Source organism: Osmerus eperlanus, chromosome 8, assembly GCF_963692335.1.
Source record: "Osmerus eperlanus chromosome 8, fOsmEpe2.1, whole genome shotgun sequence".
Lineage (NCBI taxonomy): Eukaryota > Metazoa > Chordata > Actinopteri > Osmeriformes > Osmeridae > Osmerus > Osmerus eperlanus.
The window spans coordinates 6,175,205-6,188,826 of record NC_085025.1 but is presented as its reverse complement, the minus strand read 5'-3'; the positions used below and the strand labels follow the sequence as shown (position 1 = coordinate 6,188,826).

The following is a 13,622-nucleotide window of genomic DNA, read 5'->3' as shown; positions in this document are numbered from 1 at the left end:
GTACACTGAGCACTTGGAGTCTGCCTGGCAACAGACAAGTAACAGGCCTGGAGTCTGCCAGGTAGACAGACGAGTAACCAACACATTGACGGACTAGTAACCACCTCCTCCCCTCTTGTCCTCCAGGGTCTGAAGTTCAACGGCATGCTCTATATCGACATGTGCAAGAACGGAGACATTGACTTCTGCGAGCTCAACGCCCGCTTTGGCATGCGCTCCATCATCGCCGACCCGGTGACCTTCAAGACGAAGGGCAGCTACCTGGGCCTGCCCACGCTGCAGGCCTACTCCACCATGCACCTGTTCTTCCAGTTCAAGACCACCTCGTCCGACGGGTTCATCCTGTTCAACAGCGGGGACGGCAACGACTTCATCGCCGTGGAGCTGGTGAAGGGGTGAGAGGCTGGGGGAGGGTGTGTGTGTGTGGAGGGGTGAAGGGGTGAGAGGCTGGGGGAGGGTGTGTGTGTGTGGAGGGGTGAAGGGGTGAGAGGCTGGGGGAGGGTGTGTGTGTGTGGAGGGGTGAAGGGGTGAGAGGCTGGGGGAGGGTGTGTGTGTGTGGAGCTGGTGAAGGGGTGAGAGGCTGGGGGAGGGTGTGTGTGTGTGGAGGGGTGAAGGGGTGAGAGGCTGGGGGAGGGTGTGTGTGTGTGGAGCTGGTGAAGGGGTGAGAGGCTGGGGGAGGGTGTGTGTGTGTGGAGCTGGTGAAGGGGTGAGAGGCTGGGGGAGGGTGTGTGTGTGTGGAGGGGTGAAGGGGTGAGAGGCTGGGGGAGGGTGTGTGTGTGTGGAGCTGGTGAAGGGGTGAGAGGCTGGGGGAGGGTGTGTGTGTGTGGAGGGGTGAAGGGGTGAGAGGCTGGGGGAGGGTGTGTGTGTGTGGAGGGGTGAAGGGGTGAGAGGCTGGGGGAGGGTGTGTGTGTGTGGAGGGGTGAAGGGGTGAGAGGCTGGGGGAGGGTGTGTGTGTGTGGAGGGGTGAAGGGGTGAGAGGCTGGGGGAGGGTGTGTGTGTGTGGAGGGGTGAAGGGGTGAGAGGCTGGGGGAGGGTGTGTGTGTGTGGAGGGGTGAAGGGGTGAGAGGCTGGGGGAGGGTGTGTGTGTGTGGAGCTGGTGAAGGGGTGAGAGGCTGGGGGAGGGTGTGTGTGTGTGGAGGGGTGAAGGGGTGAGAGGCTGGGGGAGGGTGTGTGTGTGTGGAGGGGTGAAGGGGTGAGAGGCTGGGGGAGGGTGTGTGTGTGTGGAGGGGTGAAGGGGTGAGAGGCTGGGGGAGGGTGTGTGTGTGTGGAGGGGTGAAGGGGTGAGAGGCTGGGGGAGGGTGTGTGTGTGTGGAGGGGTGAAGGGGTGAGAGGCTGGGGGAGGGTGTGTGTGTGTGGAGGGGTGAAGGGGTGAGAGGCTGGGGGAGGGTGTGTGTGTGTGGAGGGGTGAAGGGGTGAGAGGCTGGGGGAGGGTGTGTGTGTGTGGAGGGGTGAAGGGGTGAGAGGCTGGGGGAGGGTGTGTGTGTGTGGAGGGGTGTGTGTGTCTGGGTGTGTGTGTCTGTATGTAGAGGGGTGTGTGTGTATTTGTGGAGGTGTGTGTGTGTGTGTGTGTGTGTGTGTGTGTGTGTGTGTAAAGGACCTTCTTCAGAAGGATGGGTTTAATAAAGGCAGGTTCTGATTATGAATCTAATTGACAATATTCATGTCTTAAATGCAGTCTGCAACTCAGACTCAGGGTGCCTGGCTGTCGTCTCAACTTTCCATATTTTACAAGTTTCTTTTTTATACTTGTGGATGAGTTTAAACTTGTACTCGTGGTTAAACACGCTGCTTAAAAATATATATATACTCAAGTGAGAAGAGCTTTCAAAGCCCTGACTGTACACACACACAATCTTACACACACACACTCACACACACACACATACACACTCTCTCTCACACACCAAACATGTCTTCCTTACTCCTATACTGTGAAAGCCTTTTCTCCTCTTCTGTCAGTTAACTACAATACAAACACACCCACTCATGCTGAAGTGGCCCTCTGACCACGGCCATGCAGGGAAGGACAGAAGAATAAAATGGACCTTTCATACTGAAGTGTGCTTTCCTACCTACTTGTCTTCTCCTCCTCGTCTCCTCTCTCCTCCTCTCCTCGTCTCCTCCTCTCTTCCTCCTTCTCTCCTCTCCTCTTCCTCTTCGTCACCTCCTCCTTTCCTAGGTTCATCCACTACGTGTTTGACCTTGGTAACGGGCCCAGTCTTCTGAAGGGGAACAGTGACAACCAGCTGAACGATAACCAGTGGCACAACGTGGTGATCACACGCGACGCCACCAACACGCACACGCTGAAGGTGGACTCCAAGTCCGTGACCCAGAACGTCAACGGAGCCAAGAACCTGGACCTCAAAGGTACGCTGGGCTGAGGCCTGCCTCACGGCCTCCTGGTTACCATGTTTACTGGTTACCATGTTTGTTTCATGACATTTGGCAGGTGCTTTTATCCAGGTGACTTTTCAAGATTAGAAGTGTATTAGTTTCTAACAGTGTTTTGGTTATCAGAGTCAAGGAACGGTCTGTCAATGTCACTATCTGCATCACAGAGTAGTCACATCTCAGCTACCAGGCACAATGGACAGAAATGTAAACCCCAGTCCAACAAAAACATCTAAATTATTTAAATGCAATCAAACAACAACATCTTGATTACAGTAGTAGGGGTGGTTAGTGCACTGTGTGAAGCGGTTTAGAAGCTGTCGAGTTAATATTAGGAAAGTATTAAGTTGTTTCTACCGACTTTCATCAAGTTATCCATCAGAAGCCAGTGAGCAGTAGTGCGTTCGTCTGCTGATGTTGTTTTCTTTCTAACTGACTGAACTAATTGAAGGGAAAACAAGTGTGAAATCACATGCTTTTGTATTATGTTTGCAAAAGCATTCTGACATTCTTTATTCCCACGCCCCTCCCTCCCCCCCCACTCCCTCCCCTCCTCCAGGTGACCTGTTTGTGGGCGGTCTGGGCCCCAACATGTACCAGTCCCTTCCCAAGCTGGTGGTGTCGAGGGAGGGCTTCCAGGGCTGCCTGGCCTCTGTCGACCTCAACGGTCGCCTCCCCGACCTCATCAACGACGCGCTCTTCCGCAGCGGCCAGATCGAGCGAGGCTGCGAAGGTACGCCCTGGCGTCTCCCGTCTCACATCTATGACATCACTTCCTGTTTTCCCTTTCCCTGTTCATGAAGGCCTAGTCACCCACATAGGGAGCTCTGTCTGTGTGTGGGACTTGGGAGGGTGGTTCAGGTTGCCACTAGGTGGCGGTAGAGCAGCACTATAACCTCCAGTATGTCCCATTATGCTTTTGCTTGCCGTGGATATGAGGAGGTTATGATCATGTCATAGGAAAGTTTAACAGAAGCCCTGTCGATATCTACAGTATTAATCCTGCCCGTTTTGTTACTGTAAAGCTTTTTAGCGATCTAACATTCTCCCCTCCCCCCTCCTCCTTAGTGCAGCTGTATGATGGCTTCCTGCCAGACCCTCACTAACCTTTTACTCTCTCTTGTTTTCTGCTGTTCTGTTTTTTATGTTTTGTATATTCTCGTTTCGACCCGCGCTTACAAAGTTGGTTTCACCAAAGCTGACCTGCAAGGTACAGGGCTAAGCTCCGCCTCCTCAAGGCCGTGCTCCGCCTCCTGGAGGCTGCCCGTCTGGAAGCCTGCTGTGTGCAATGCATTGTGTCACCATGACCACCGTGTTCTGTCAGAGGAGGGGGCTCGCTCCACCCCACACACACACACACACACATACACACACACACACAAACACACACACAAACACACCTAGTGATGGGAGAGGTATTCCAGAGAAGAGTGGAAATATTTCAGAGAGAGAGATAGAGAGAGAGAGAGAGAGAGAGAGAGAGAGAGAGAGAGGGAACATAAACATTGGCCCCAGCTAAAGGGATGAGTACATCCATTAAACATGAGGCCCATTTCCAGTCCTGTATAATTATGTTGTTGGAGTTTTGCTTTCTGCCTTCCTAAGCGTGTATGAGTGTGTGTACGTGAGAGAGTGTATGTGTTTGTGTGTGTGTGTGTGTGTGTGTGAGAGAGAGAGAGAGAGAGAGAGAGAGAGAGAGAGAGAGAGAGAGAGAGAGAGAGAGAACACATTATGCTAATGCGGTGGTGACCAGCCAAGTCCATTCAAGTTTCAACAGAAGTTGCTATGCTGCTCTGAGAAACAGAGAGAAGAGGAGAGAGTAGGAGGAGGAAGAGGAGAAGGAGGAGGAGAGCAGTGGAGAGAAGGTTTGAGTTGTACTGAGGCAGTTAAAGTAAACCAAATGCTGACTGTGCTAGTTAAAGAGAGAGAGAGAGAGAACAAACACACACAGACACACACTCACACGAGGCACAAAGATACGTCCTCTGGTAGAGAGGACATATCCAATGACATCATCAGTTATTGATACCGTCACTGAACGGGTCTGTAGAAAAGATATGCACGTCTCTACTATAGAGTCTCGAGAAGACATATTCTGCTTCTCACTCTTTAGTTCTCTGCCTCTATATTTTCGTCTCTCTCTCTCCACGCAGTCACACTAATTTTTGAGATGAGATGAGGGTGTTTGAGCGAGCGATCCCTCTCTTGCTGACACACACACACATACACACACGTTGTCGTGGGTTTGAAAATTATTTTTAAAAGTCACCATGCATTTCACAGTAAACGCACTTTCAGCCAGCAAACTACTTATTTTCTAATGTCTCACTCCTTCTTGCACAAGACAATTGCACTTAAACATTCTCTGTTTATTTGCAGTTTGCTTCGTTTTTTTGTCCTTTTTTGTTGTTGTTGGCGTATGACCGCTTTATCTTTTGTCACCTAGAAGTCTGACTACGATTCTCTCGTCTGTGTTCTCCAGAATCCAGCTCAGTTGACTATGTGCTATGTATTTTTCATGTCTGCATTCCCCGGTTTGAGAGAGAGAGAGAGAGAACGTATTCAAGAGTGTGAGACAGCACAGGATGTGTGGCTGGGAAACACACATCTGGTTTGACTTTGAATACCCCTCTCCTGCTGCTCGTGTGAAGTGCATACTCAGAGATATGCACTATTCCTCTCAAGTCTCTGACCGCTTGTCTGTGTCTTCCTCACTGTGGGGCTCTGTGTGTCGGAGTGTTCTCTCTGTCGTGTCTCCTTTCAGCGAGGGGGACCAGGAGCTCCTGTAGACTGGCGCTTTGGATCTGGGACTCTTGTGCAAAAAAAAAAAAAAACGAACAACAAACGTCATCGTCGCTCCTCGTGTGAACTCAAAGTGTCCTGTCTGTCTGTGCCTGCTCACGTGCACACGGATGGGGGTCGTCCTATGAGTCCGGTTCTCGAAAAACCTTGAGACTGTCGGAATGATACGTCCTGCATGACCCCCCACCCCCCCCTCCTCCTGTCCTGTGTGCACCTCTGCATGGACCCTGCTGTGTGGTGCCAGCTCACCAGCGCCCCCTGTGGTCCTGATGCCTCTGTGCTGTTTCAGGACCCAGCACCACTTGTCAGGAGGACTCTTGTGCCAACATGGGCGTCTGCATCCAGCTGTGGGAGAACTTCACCTGTGACTGCACCATGACCTCCTACACAGGGACCCAGTGCAACGACCGTGAGTGCCTTGTTTGCTTCTGTACATACACACACACACACACACACACACACACACACGCTTGCTGAACCGCACACGCTCGCAAACTCACGCACAGACATATCCCATGCACACGCACACACACACACAGTCTAAGGACATGGTGTTGTGTACACAAACACACACCGATAAGCCACACACATGTTGTTTTATGCTGATTCTGACTGTTGGACACATATGTAGTCTGCTCTTTGGTGTGGCCCTGAAGCGGGTATCTGGTAGTCTGCTCTCTAGTGTGGCCCTGCATGCTGTCTGCTGTCTGCCACAATGCTGGAGATGAACGCTCTGCGAGGCCTGACAAGCTCATCATTTATTCAGCTAGTTTCCATATTTGCTCTCTCTAGTGTTTTGTCTGAAACAGACGTGCCGCTGTGTGCAGTTCCGCCCACAAACACTAGGTGGCAGTAATGATCTGGACAGGACCGAACCACGGCTTCAGAAAAAATTAGATGCAATCTCTTGAGCATAAATTCAGCTTTCCTCATATTTTCATCCCTCTCTTTATCCCTATCCAACCCTACCCTACAGTTGTGTGTGTTTAAGTGTGTGTGTGTCCTTTTGCTAAAGTAAAGTGACAATTCAGCTTGTAACCTATATTTCTGCTGCAGTACAGTGCCTTGTTTCATGGCAGCTTCTAAGCCTACACTGTAAATCCCTCCATTGTACCCAGCAGAAGGGGGAGAGAGAGAGAGGGAGGGAGCGTGAGAGAGAGAGGGATAGAGAGGAAGAGAAAGGGAGGGAGAAAGAAAGAAAGAAAAAAAACATGGAGAGAGAGTGTGTGAGAGTGTGAGAGTGAGAGTGAAGGAGAGAGAGGGGGATAGAGAGAGTGAGAGAGTGAGAGAGAGAGAGAGAGAGAGAGAGAGAGAGAGAGAGAGAGAGAGAGAGAGAGAGAGAGAGAGAGAGAGAGAGTGAGGCTACGCTACATTCATTGCTGGATCACAGCTGATGAAAGTTTGAGTTTGTGTGCATAACCTTTGAACCTCAGAGACAACACACAGGAACCCTATCATACACACACTCTAACATATACACATATATACAGGCAGACACATATACACAGCTGGCAGGATTATAAGAGACTGTTACCAGCCATCATTCAGTCTTTTTAACCCATTGCCTTCTGGCAGGCGATACCGAAGCATTCGGTCTGCAATCAGCAATATTGCACTAATTGTACCCCACTTGTCTTCAGGTTAGTATAGGTTTATGAGGTTAGTATAGGTTATCATGTGTATTAGAGGTCTAGTATACTGTATTGAATATTGTATATTATTTTGTATATTTAGGAGGTTATTATATTTCAGCTTATCATAGATGTAATCTATGTTCTGAGCACTTATATGTTATGCCCATAGCCGGAAATCCCGGGGAGGACAGGGGAGACACGGCCCCCCCAATAAACATTTGATCATATTATACATTTAACATTTTACAATGTAGTCTATGTGTTACAGCAGCAATTTTGGTGTCCCTCTCAGGAATTGCTCTTTAGAAAATGTCATATAATTGTCCCCCCCCCAAATTGATAGCAGATTTTCGCCACTGGTTATGCCAGGTGGCTTTGCGTTGTGTTGAATTTCAGTGCCCAGTCTGACCCAGTGTTGTTCTGTGCACCTGACAATAAAAGACCTGAACTTGAACTTGAACACACTCACATACATGCTAGCACACTTTGCACATTGTAAAGCCTTTGGAAGTGCTTGGAGAAGACTTTGTGGTACTTGTTCTTGTAAAGTGCTGCTTGTTCAACTGCTTCCCTTTCAGCTTTTTATAACATATTTGACTTGTTTGTTTCTGACTCAGTGAACTTATCATTCTCTTCTCCTTCTGTCCTCTCTTCTCCTCACTTCTCCTCTCCCCCTGTCCTATTTTTTCTTCTTTCATCCTCTCTCCTCTCCTCCTTTCCTCTCCTCTCCACCTCTCCTCCTCTGCTACCTACATTATAACCTGAGAGCATCATTTCCTCCAAGGACGTTAGTGCTGCCAGCTCAATGAAGAAGGCAGTTCAATGCTTTCCACATCAGAGCAATTACTCAACTTCCATAATGAAATGATCCCCCTGAGTATTACTGCTCTACAGTAAACTACCCCTCAAAGGTCACACTTTATTGTATTTAGTCAGACAAACACACATGCAGACGCACACACATGCACACAGAGACAATCAGTTTGTGTTGACATTTCTAATTGTCTAATGAACTTCTTAGTTGTCTTCTCCCATGACACTGTGGGGCAGGTGGAACGTGGCATGGTTGTAAACATCCTACCCTGTCTCCTTACTTCCAGGCCCTGGCCCCATCCACTATCCCATGGGCGTACACACATCTCTCTCTCTCTCTCTCTCTCTCTCTCTCTCTCTCTCTCTCTCTCTCTCTCTCTCTCTCTCTCTCTCTCTCCTCCCTCTCTCTCTCTCTCTCTCTCTCTCTCTCTCTCTCTCTCTCATAGTCATGGCTGTGGTACAGTACTGTAGATGTGGCGGATAAGTGTGATTCACAGCTCCTCCCTGCGTACCTGAGAAGCTTCCATGTGGGGCCTGAGTTAGCCAGCCTGCTGTCACAGGAAATGTGACGAAGTAGAGAGGGGAGGACATAGAGGAGAACGGGAGGAGGAAGAGTGAGGGGAGAGGACAGGAAGGAGGGGAGAGGAGGGGAGTGGCTTTGACGGCTGTGTGAGGGCCTGACTGATAGACCTAGGTGACCTGGCTTGCAACCTGCCTGGCTGACTGGCTTGTTAGAAATAGTAATAGGCTGGCTTTTTCATAGTAAATGATGAGACTGCATCCCCACAGCGTCCACACTGCAGATCCAGCAGCAGAGCGATGCTCACCTCTCGGGCCAGACTTCAGGGGCGGATGCACGGTCTAAAAATACCACACTGTGCTTCCTGTTCCACATCTAATGTGGAGCATGCCCAGTAATGATCTTGCGGCTGACGAGGCTACGCCAGCCATGTCACTAGGATAAGTCTGACTGTGGTCTGTGTCACTTGCTGTGAGACAGAGAGAGAGAAGAGTGAAACAGAGAGAGACAGAGAGAGACAGAGAGAGACAGAGAGAGAGAGAGCGAGAGAGCGACAGAGTGAAACAGAGTGAGACAGAGTGAGACAGAGAGAGACAGAGAGAGACAGAGAGAGACAGAGAGAGACAGAGAGAGACAGAGAGAGACAGAGAGAGAGAGCTCCCTAATTGGAGGGATCTGCGACAGAGCCTGCTGCCCTCGTTAGGGAGAACACAGAGAGCAGGAGCAACAAGAGCAAAGTTTAGGACCAGAAGTGTGTGTTTTTCTATTGTTGTGTGTGTGTGTGTGTGTGTATGAGGGCTTGACTGCCCATCCATACGACTGCTCATGTATCCAAATGGTGGGTCTATTTCTAGATACAGTAGTCTGTTTACATAAGCACTGATAGAGCCAGAGGTCTCTTCTCAACACGCGTGTGACCCGGAGTTTAAACATCACCCATCCGCACCAGCGAAGAGCTAGCTTTGTGGAGCTGACTACAGCGCTGTTTAAATGGTTGTGGATGTCGGACGCTGGTTTGAACCCCGGAGTGGGCAGGCTGGGAGGCAGCTCTGCTGACCAGCAGCACAACAGCACCTGAGACTGGAGCAGCTGATAACTGAAGATGCAGAGTGTGATAAAACACCTCCCTACTTTTAGCACTCTGGTAGGGAGGGGTGGAGTGAGGGAGGGAGTGAGGGAGGGAGGGAGGGAGGGAAAGAAGGAGGGAGGGAGGGTGGGAGGGAGGTGAAATGATTGAGTCGAACACATTACAGACAGTTAGGACTAGGGCATTCATCTGTTCAGCCTAGTCAGATAACCTTGAAGCTGTTCTCCCCTGGTCCCTGTGTGTGTGTAAGTGAGTCCTGCTCCGAGCCAGCGTTGAGCTGCAGCGTTCAGTGTTCAGCTCCCAGACTCAGACCTCAACACAGGCTCATCCATCAACTCACGCCCTCAGACACAGTCACAGCAGCAGACAACACACAAATCACCCAATCAATACCCTCGCACCTGCAGGGCATCGTCTGTCACCGGGCGGACTTCCCACCCTCAAACTGGTTTGGAGGGTGTTTCAGTGTGCTTCCGGTCATGTCCGGGGTGTAGACCTGTCTTAGCCGTCTGTGTCGGTTCTGTGTGTCAGTTCTTGGTCAGTTCTGTGAAGCTGATTGTCTGCGTGAAGTGGAGGGCGTTTTGAACGCTTCATATCCAGCCTCTCTGTGTCCGAGGCGCAATTCAAACTCTTCATAAAATGTTTGCTCCTGTTCCCCCACCAACCCTGAAGAGTGGAGAGAGAGAGGCAGAGAGAGAGAGAGAGACATAGGTAGAGGGTGGAGAGAGAGATAGAGGAGGGGAGAGAGAGAGAGAGAGAGAGAGAGAGAGAGAGAGAGAGAGATATAGATATGTCATATTGATTTTCATTGATTGCTATATCAACAGACTTTTCCATTATGACAGTAGTTATTTTCCGCGTGTACAGGTCTATATTAATCCATGTATTTATATACTCTGAAAGGAATGCTGATATGTATGTGAAGGTATACAAAGTGCTTTTTCAATCTTAAATCTCTATTACCCAGGGCAGTAATACCCTGCCTTAATAATGCAGATGCTAGTTCACCCATTGACACACACACATTGAGAGATGTGTGTGTGTGTGTGCGCGCGCTGTGTGTGTGTCTGTATCCATGAACACACACACACACAGTTTCAGGGTCATGTTGCGCCCCGCTTCTGAGTTGAGCGAAATCAATAGGCAGCTTCTCATCAACTTCTCTCATGGTTGTTTTGAATTGATGTACTTGCGCCGTGCGGAGAATAGCTTTTGAAGCGCAACACAACAAGTCATTTGTCACCAGAGACAGCGTTCTCATTCGGCGCTCAATTGCTCCGGATATTTTATGCGTCTTCCCCTCTCCACCTTCCCCGGGAACAATTTAGATGTGCTCAGATCAGGGAAGGTTGAAGTGTTTTTTTTGTGTGCCCGGACTGAAGACTACGAGATTAGGAGAGAACGAGTTTATCGCGAGGTGAAGGAGAACTCTGGAGGAGAGCTGAGAGGCCCTCCTCACCCACATCATCCACAGAGCCCCTTTCCTGCCCTGCCCTCCATCCTCCTCTTACTCTTCCTCCTCTCCATCCTCCTCCTTTCTCCCTCTCCCTCCTCTCCTCACTCTCTGTCTCCATCTCCTCCTCTGCTCTCCTCCCTCCTCTCCAGTCTAAGAGGTTGGCAGGTCATTTCCTCCCTGATTCGGATGTTTATGACGTCTGGGCTTGTTAAAGATGCTCTCAGTAGGACGTTCATGCCCCTGTGGCTAGCGTGAAGGTTTCAGCTCTCACCCACAATGCCCGGGATGCTGACCAGGGCTGACACCTGCGTGAACATCTGTCTCAGGCGCGAGGGGTGAAGGCAACGATCTGCTGTGATCTGATTGGCTCTCAGGACTGGTGACGTGTTTGTGTGCGTGTGTGTCGAGGAGGAGAGTGCATCCGAAGAGCTGTTGTTAAAGGGAAGAGTGACTGGAGAGCAAGAAGGCCAGGGTGGGATGGTGGTGTGGGAGTGTATGCAGGGGAATTAACATGGCCATTATCGTGCTTCTGGGCTTCAGTGTGATCTAACGGTTATAATGACGACTGGTGGGTGAACACTGCTTAATGATCTCATTTTGGACAATTTCTTTATGTCCTCTCTCTCTCTCTTTCTTTTGCCATCTCTCTTTCGCTTTCCTTCTCTCAAAGACTTGTGCACTCATGTGTTGACCGGTCTTTTTCAGATTCGAGTGTGTGTGCGTGTGTGTTTGAAGAGGATGTAAATAAAGAGCCTGGTCTATATGCTCTTGTTTTCAGTCATCTATGCTGCCCAGAGAGAGAGGGAGAGAGAGAGAAAAGAGAGAGAGAGGTTCAGAGAGGGAGGGTGGGAATGAGAGAGAAAGAGAGAGATATGAGAGAGAAAGACAGAGATGGCAGCAGTTGTATAACATTTATTCCCGTATCAATTTTATGGACTGTCACGCACACACACACACACACACACACAGCACCTCTCCACTCCTATTCTCTGCAGCGTTGAGGAGGCGGGGCTTGTCCCCAGCAGGGCGCTGATGTCAATGAGATCAGCCAGGCGCCAGGCAAACAGAGTTCATGCGGTGGGGGACAAGGCACCCAATCACGGCACAGAGATGTGGAACTGCTGCTTCCTGGTTCGAAATTGTTTCCCAGGTGCCCCGTAGGGATGAGGAAGGGAGGAGGGATGGGAGAGAAGTGGAGAGATTTTAGATACTGGGGTACATATTATGGTCAAAGAAAGGCAGGTTTAGCAGGAATTGTCCGAGCAATTTAAGTCAGCGGTTGTTAGTAGTGTCTGTTGGTCTTCAGTGTACTACAGTAGCTCTGCCTTGGGGGAACAACTGACCTAACTGTCTCTGTCCTGTGTCTTTGTTCAGACTATGCGTGTGTGTGTTTGTACGTGTGTGTGTGTGTGTGTTTGCGTGTGTGCGTGTGTGATACAAAGCCGACTTCCCCCCCACTTGACACTCTCACCTGTAATCCACCTCTACAGCAGGCTTCCTTTCAACAGCATCTTGACCATCACATCTGGTCCCACAACCTCGTTCATTAGAAAACCCCCCTCCCTCCACCCCCCCCCCCCCCCCCCCTCCTGAGCTACGTCTGCTGAAATCAAGGCTCTCTCACGGTTGCCAGTGATGCTAGTGAAAGGTGTTGCGTGCGTATAAGAGGCACCAGTGATGCTAGTGAAAGGTGTTGCGTGCGTATAAGAGGCAGGTTCAAGGAGCATGCTGGGACGTTGCATGTGTCAAAGGGACATGAGCAAGCATGACGCACACACACACACATTCTCTCTCACAATTCACACACGCTTGATGGCGCCATAGCGGTTTTCTGTTCCGGTTAGTTTACGCCCCATGTCTCTGGAGTGCCTGTATGTTTTGGATGAAGAGTTTGTGTATGTGTGTGTGTGGGTGTGGGTGGGTGTATGTGTGTGTGTGTGTGTGTGTGTGTGTGTGTGTGTGCGTGTTTGTGTGTGGTGTGTGTAATTTTGTTTTGGATGAATACTTGATGAACAGCAGCATGTGAGATTTCTCATCTACCATCTCTGGTACCAGGCAATGCCTCACTCCTGATCATCATTCACAGAACCTGTGTGTGTGTGTGTGTGTGTGTGTGTGTGTGAATTGGCCCCAGGCCTTCACCAGCCACTTACTCCCATGCTGTTCAGTCTCCCCAGGATATGTATATGTGTGTGTGTCTTTACGTGTGTGTGTGTGTGTCTTTTTGTGTGTGTGTCTTTACTGTATGTGGGTGGGACCGTCCCCCCTCCTGCAACATGATCAGGTCGTCTTGTCCGTAGTAAAGCACCCTCATTACTGCCTCCACACTGTCACTCACCCCCAGCCACCCCGCCACCTGGGTCTGCAGCAACACACACACTAGGAGTGCAGCAGAGAGAGAGAGGGGCAGAGATAGGCAGATAGCCAGAGGAGGAAGAGAGGGGGGAGGGAGGAGGGAGGGAGGGAGGCAGGCAGGCAGGCAGGCAGGCAGGGAGGGAGGGAGGGAGAGAGAGGGAGAGGGAGAGGGAGGGAGGGAGGGAGGGAGGGAGGGAGGGAGGGAGGGAGGGAGGGAGGGAGGGAGGGAGGGAAGAGAGAGGAGAGAGAGAGAGAGAGAGAGAGAGAGAGAGAGAGAGAGAGAGAGAGAGAGAGAGAGAGAGAGAGAGAGAGAGAGAGAGAGAGAGAGAGTGGGGGAGAGGGAGATGTACAGCACACATTTCAACGTGGCAGCTTTGGGTCTCACCATCTGTGTGTGTGCCCACTGGTGGAACCCCTGGGCGCCCTCGCTGCCATGAGGCCAGGCGTTCACTGGCTCGGGCGACGCCCCTAGCTCACCCCCGCCACCACTGGGACAGGTCTTTAATGACCCTGTCCTCCCTCATTGTGTGTGTGCTGTGTAGCTTGGTGTGCTGTGTGTAG

General features: G+C 50.6%; 1 protein-coding gene across 1 annotated transcript in view; it reads left to right on the top strand.

The window, feature by feature from the left end:
- LOC134024473 (neurexin-3b-like) overlaps positions 1–13,622 on the top strand; it is a 186,091-nt gene that overhangs the window by 75,315 nt on the left and 97,154 nt on the right. The window contains 5 exon segments of the mRNA XM_062466918.1: positions 127–395; positions 2,180–2,370; positions 2,954–3,127; positions 3,578–3,604; positions 5,486–5,605. Of these exon segments, the coding sequence (XP_062322902.1) occupies positions 127–395; positions 2,180–2,370; positions 2,954–3,127; positions 3,578–3,604; positions 5,486–5,605 (781 nt within the window).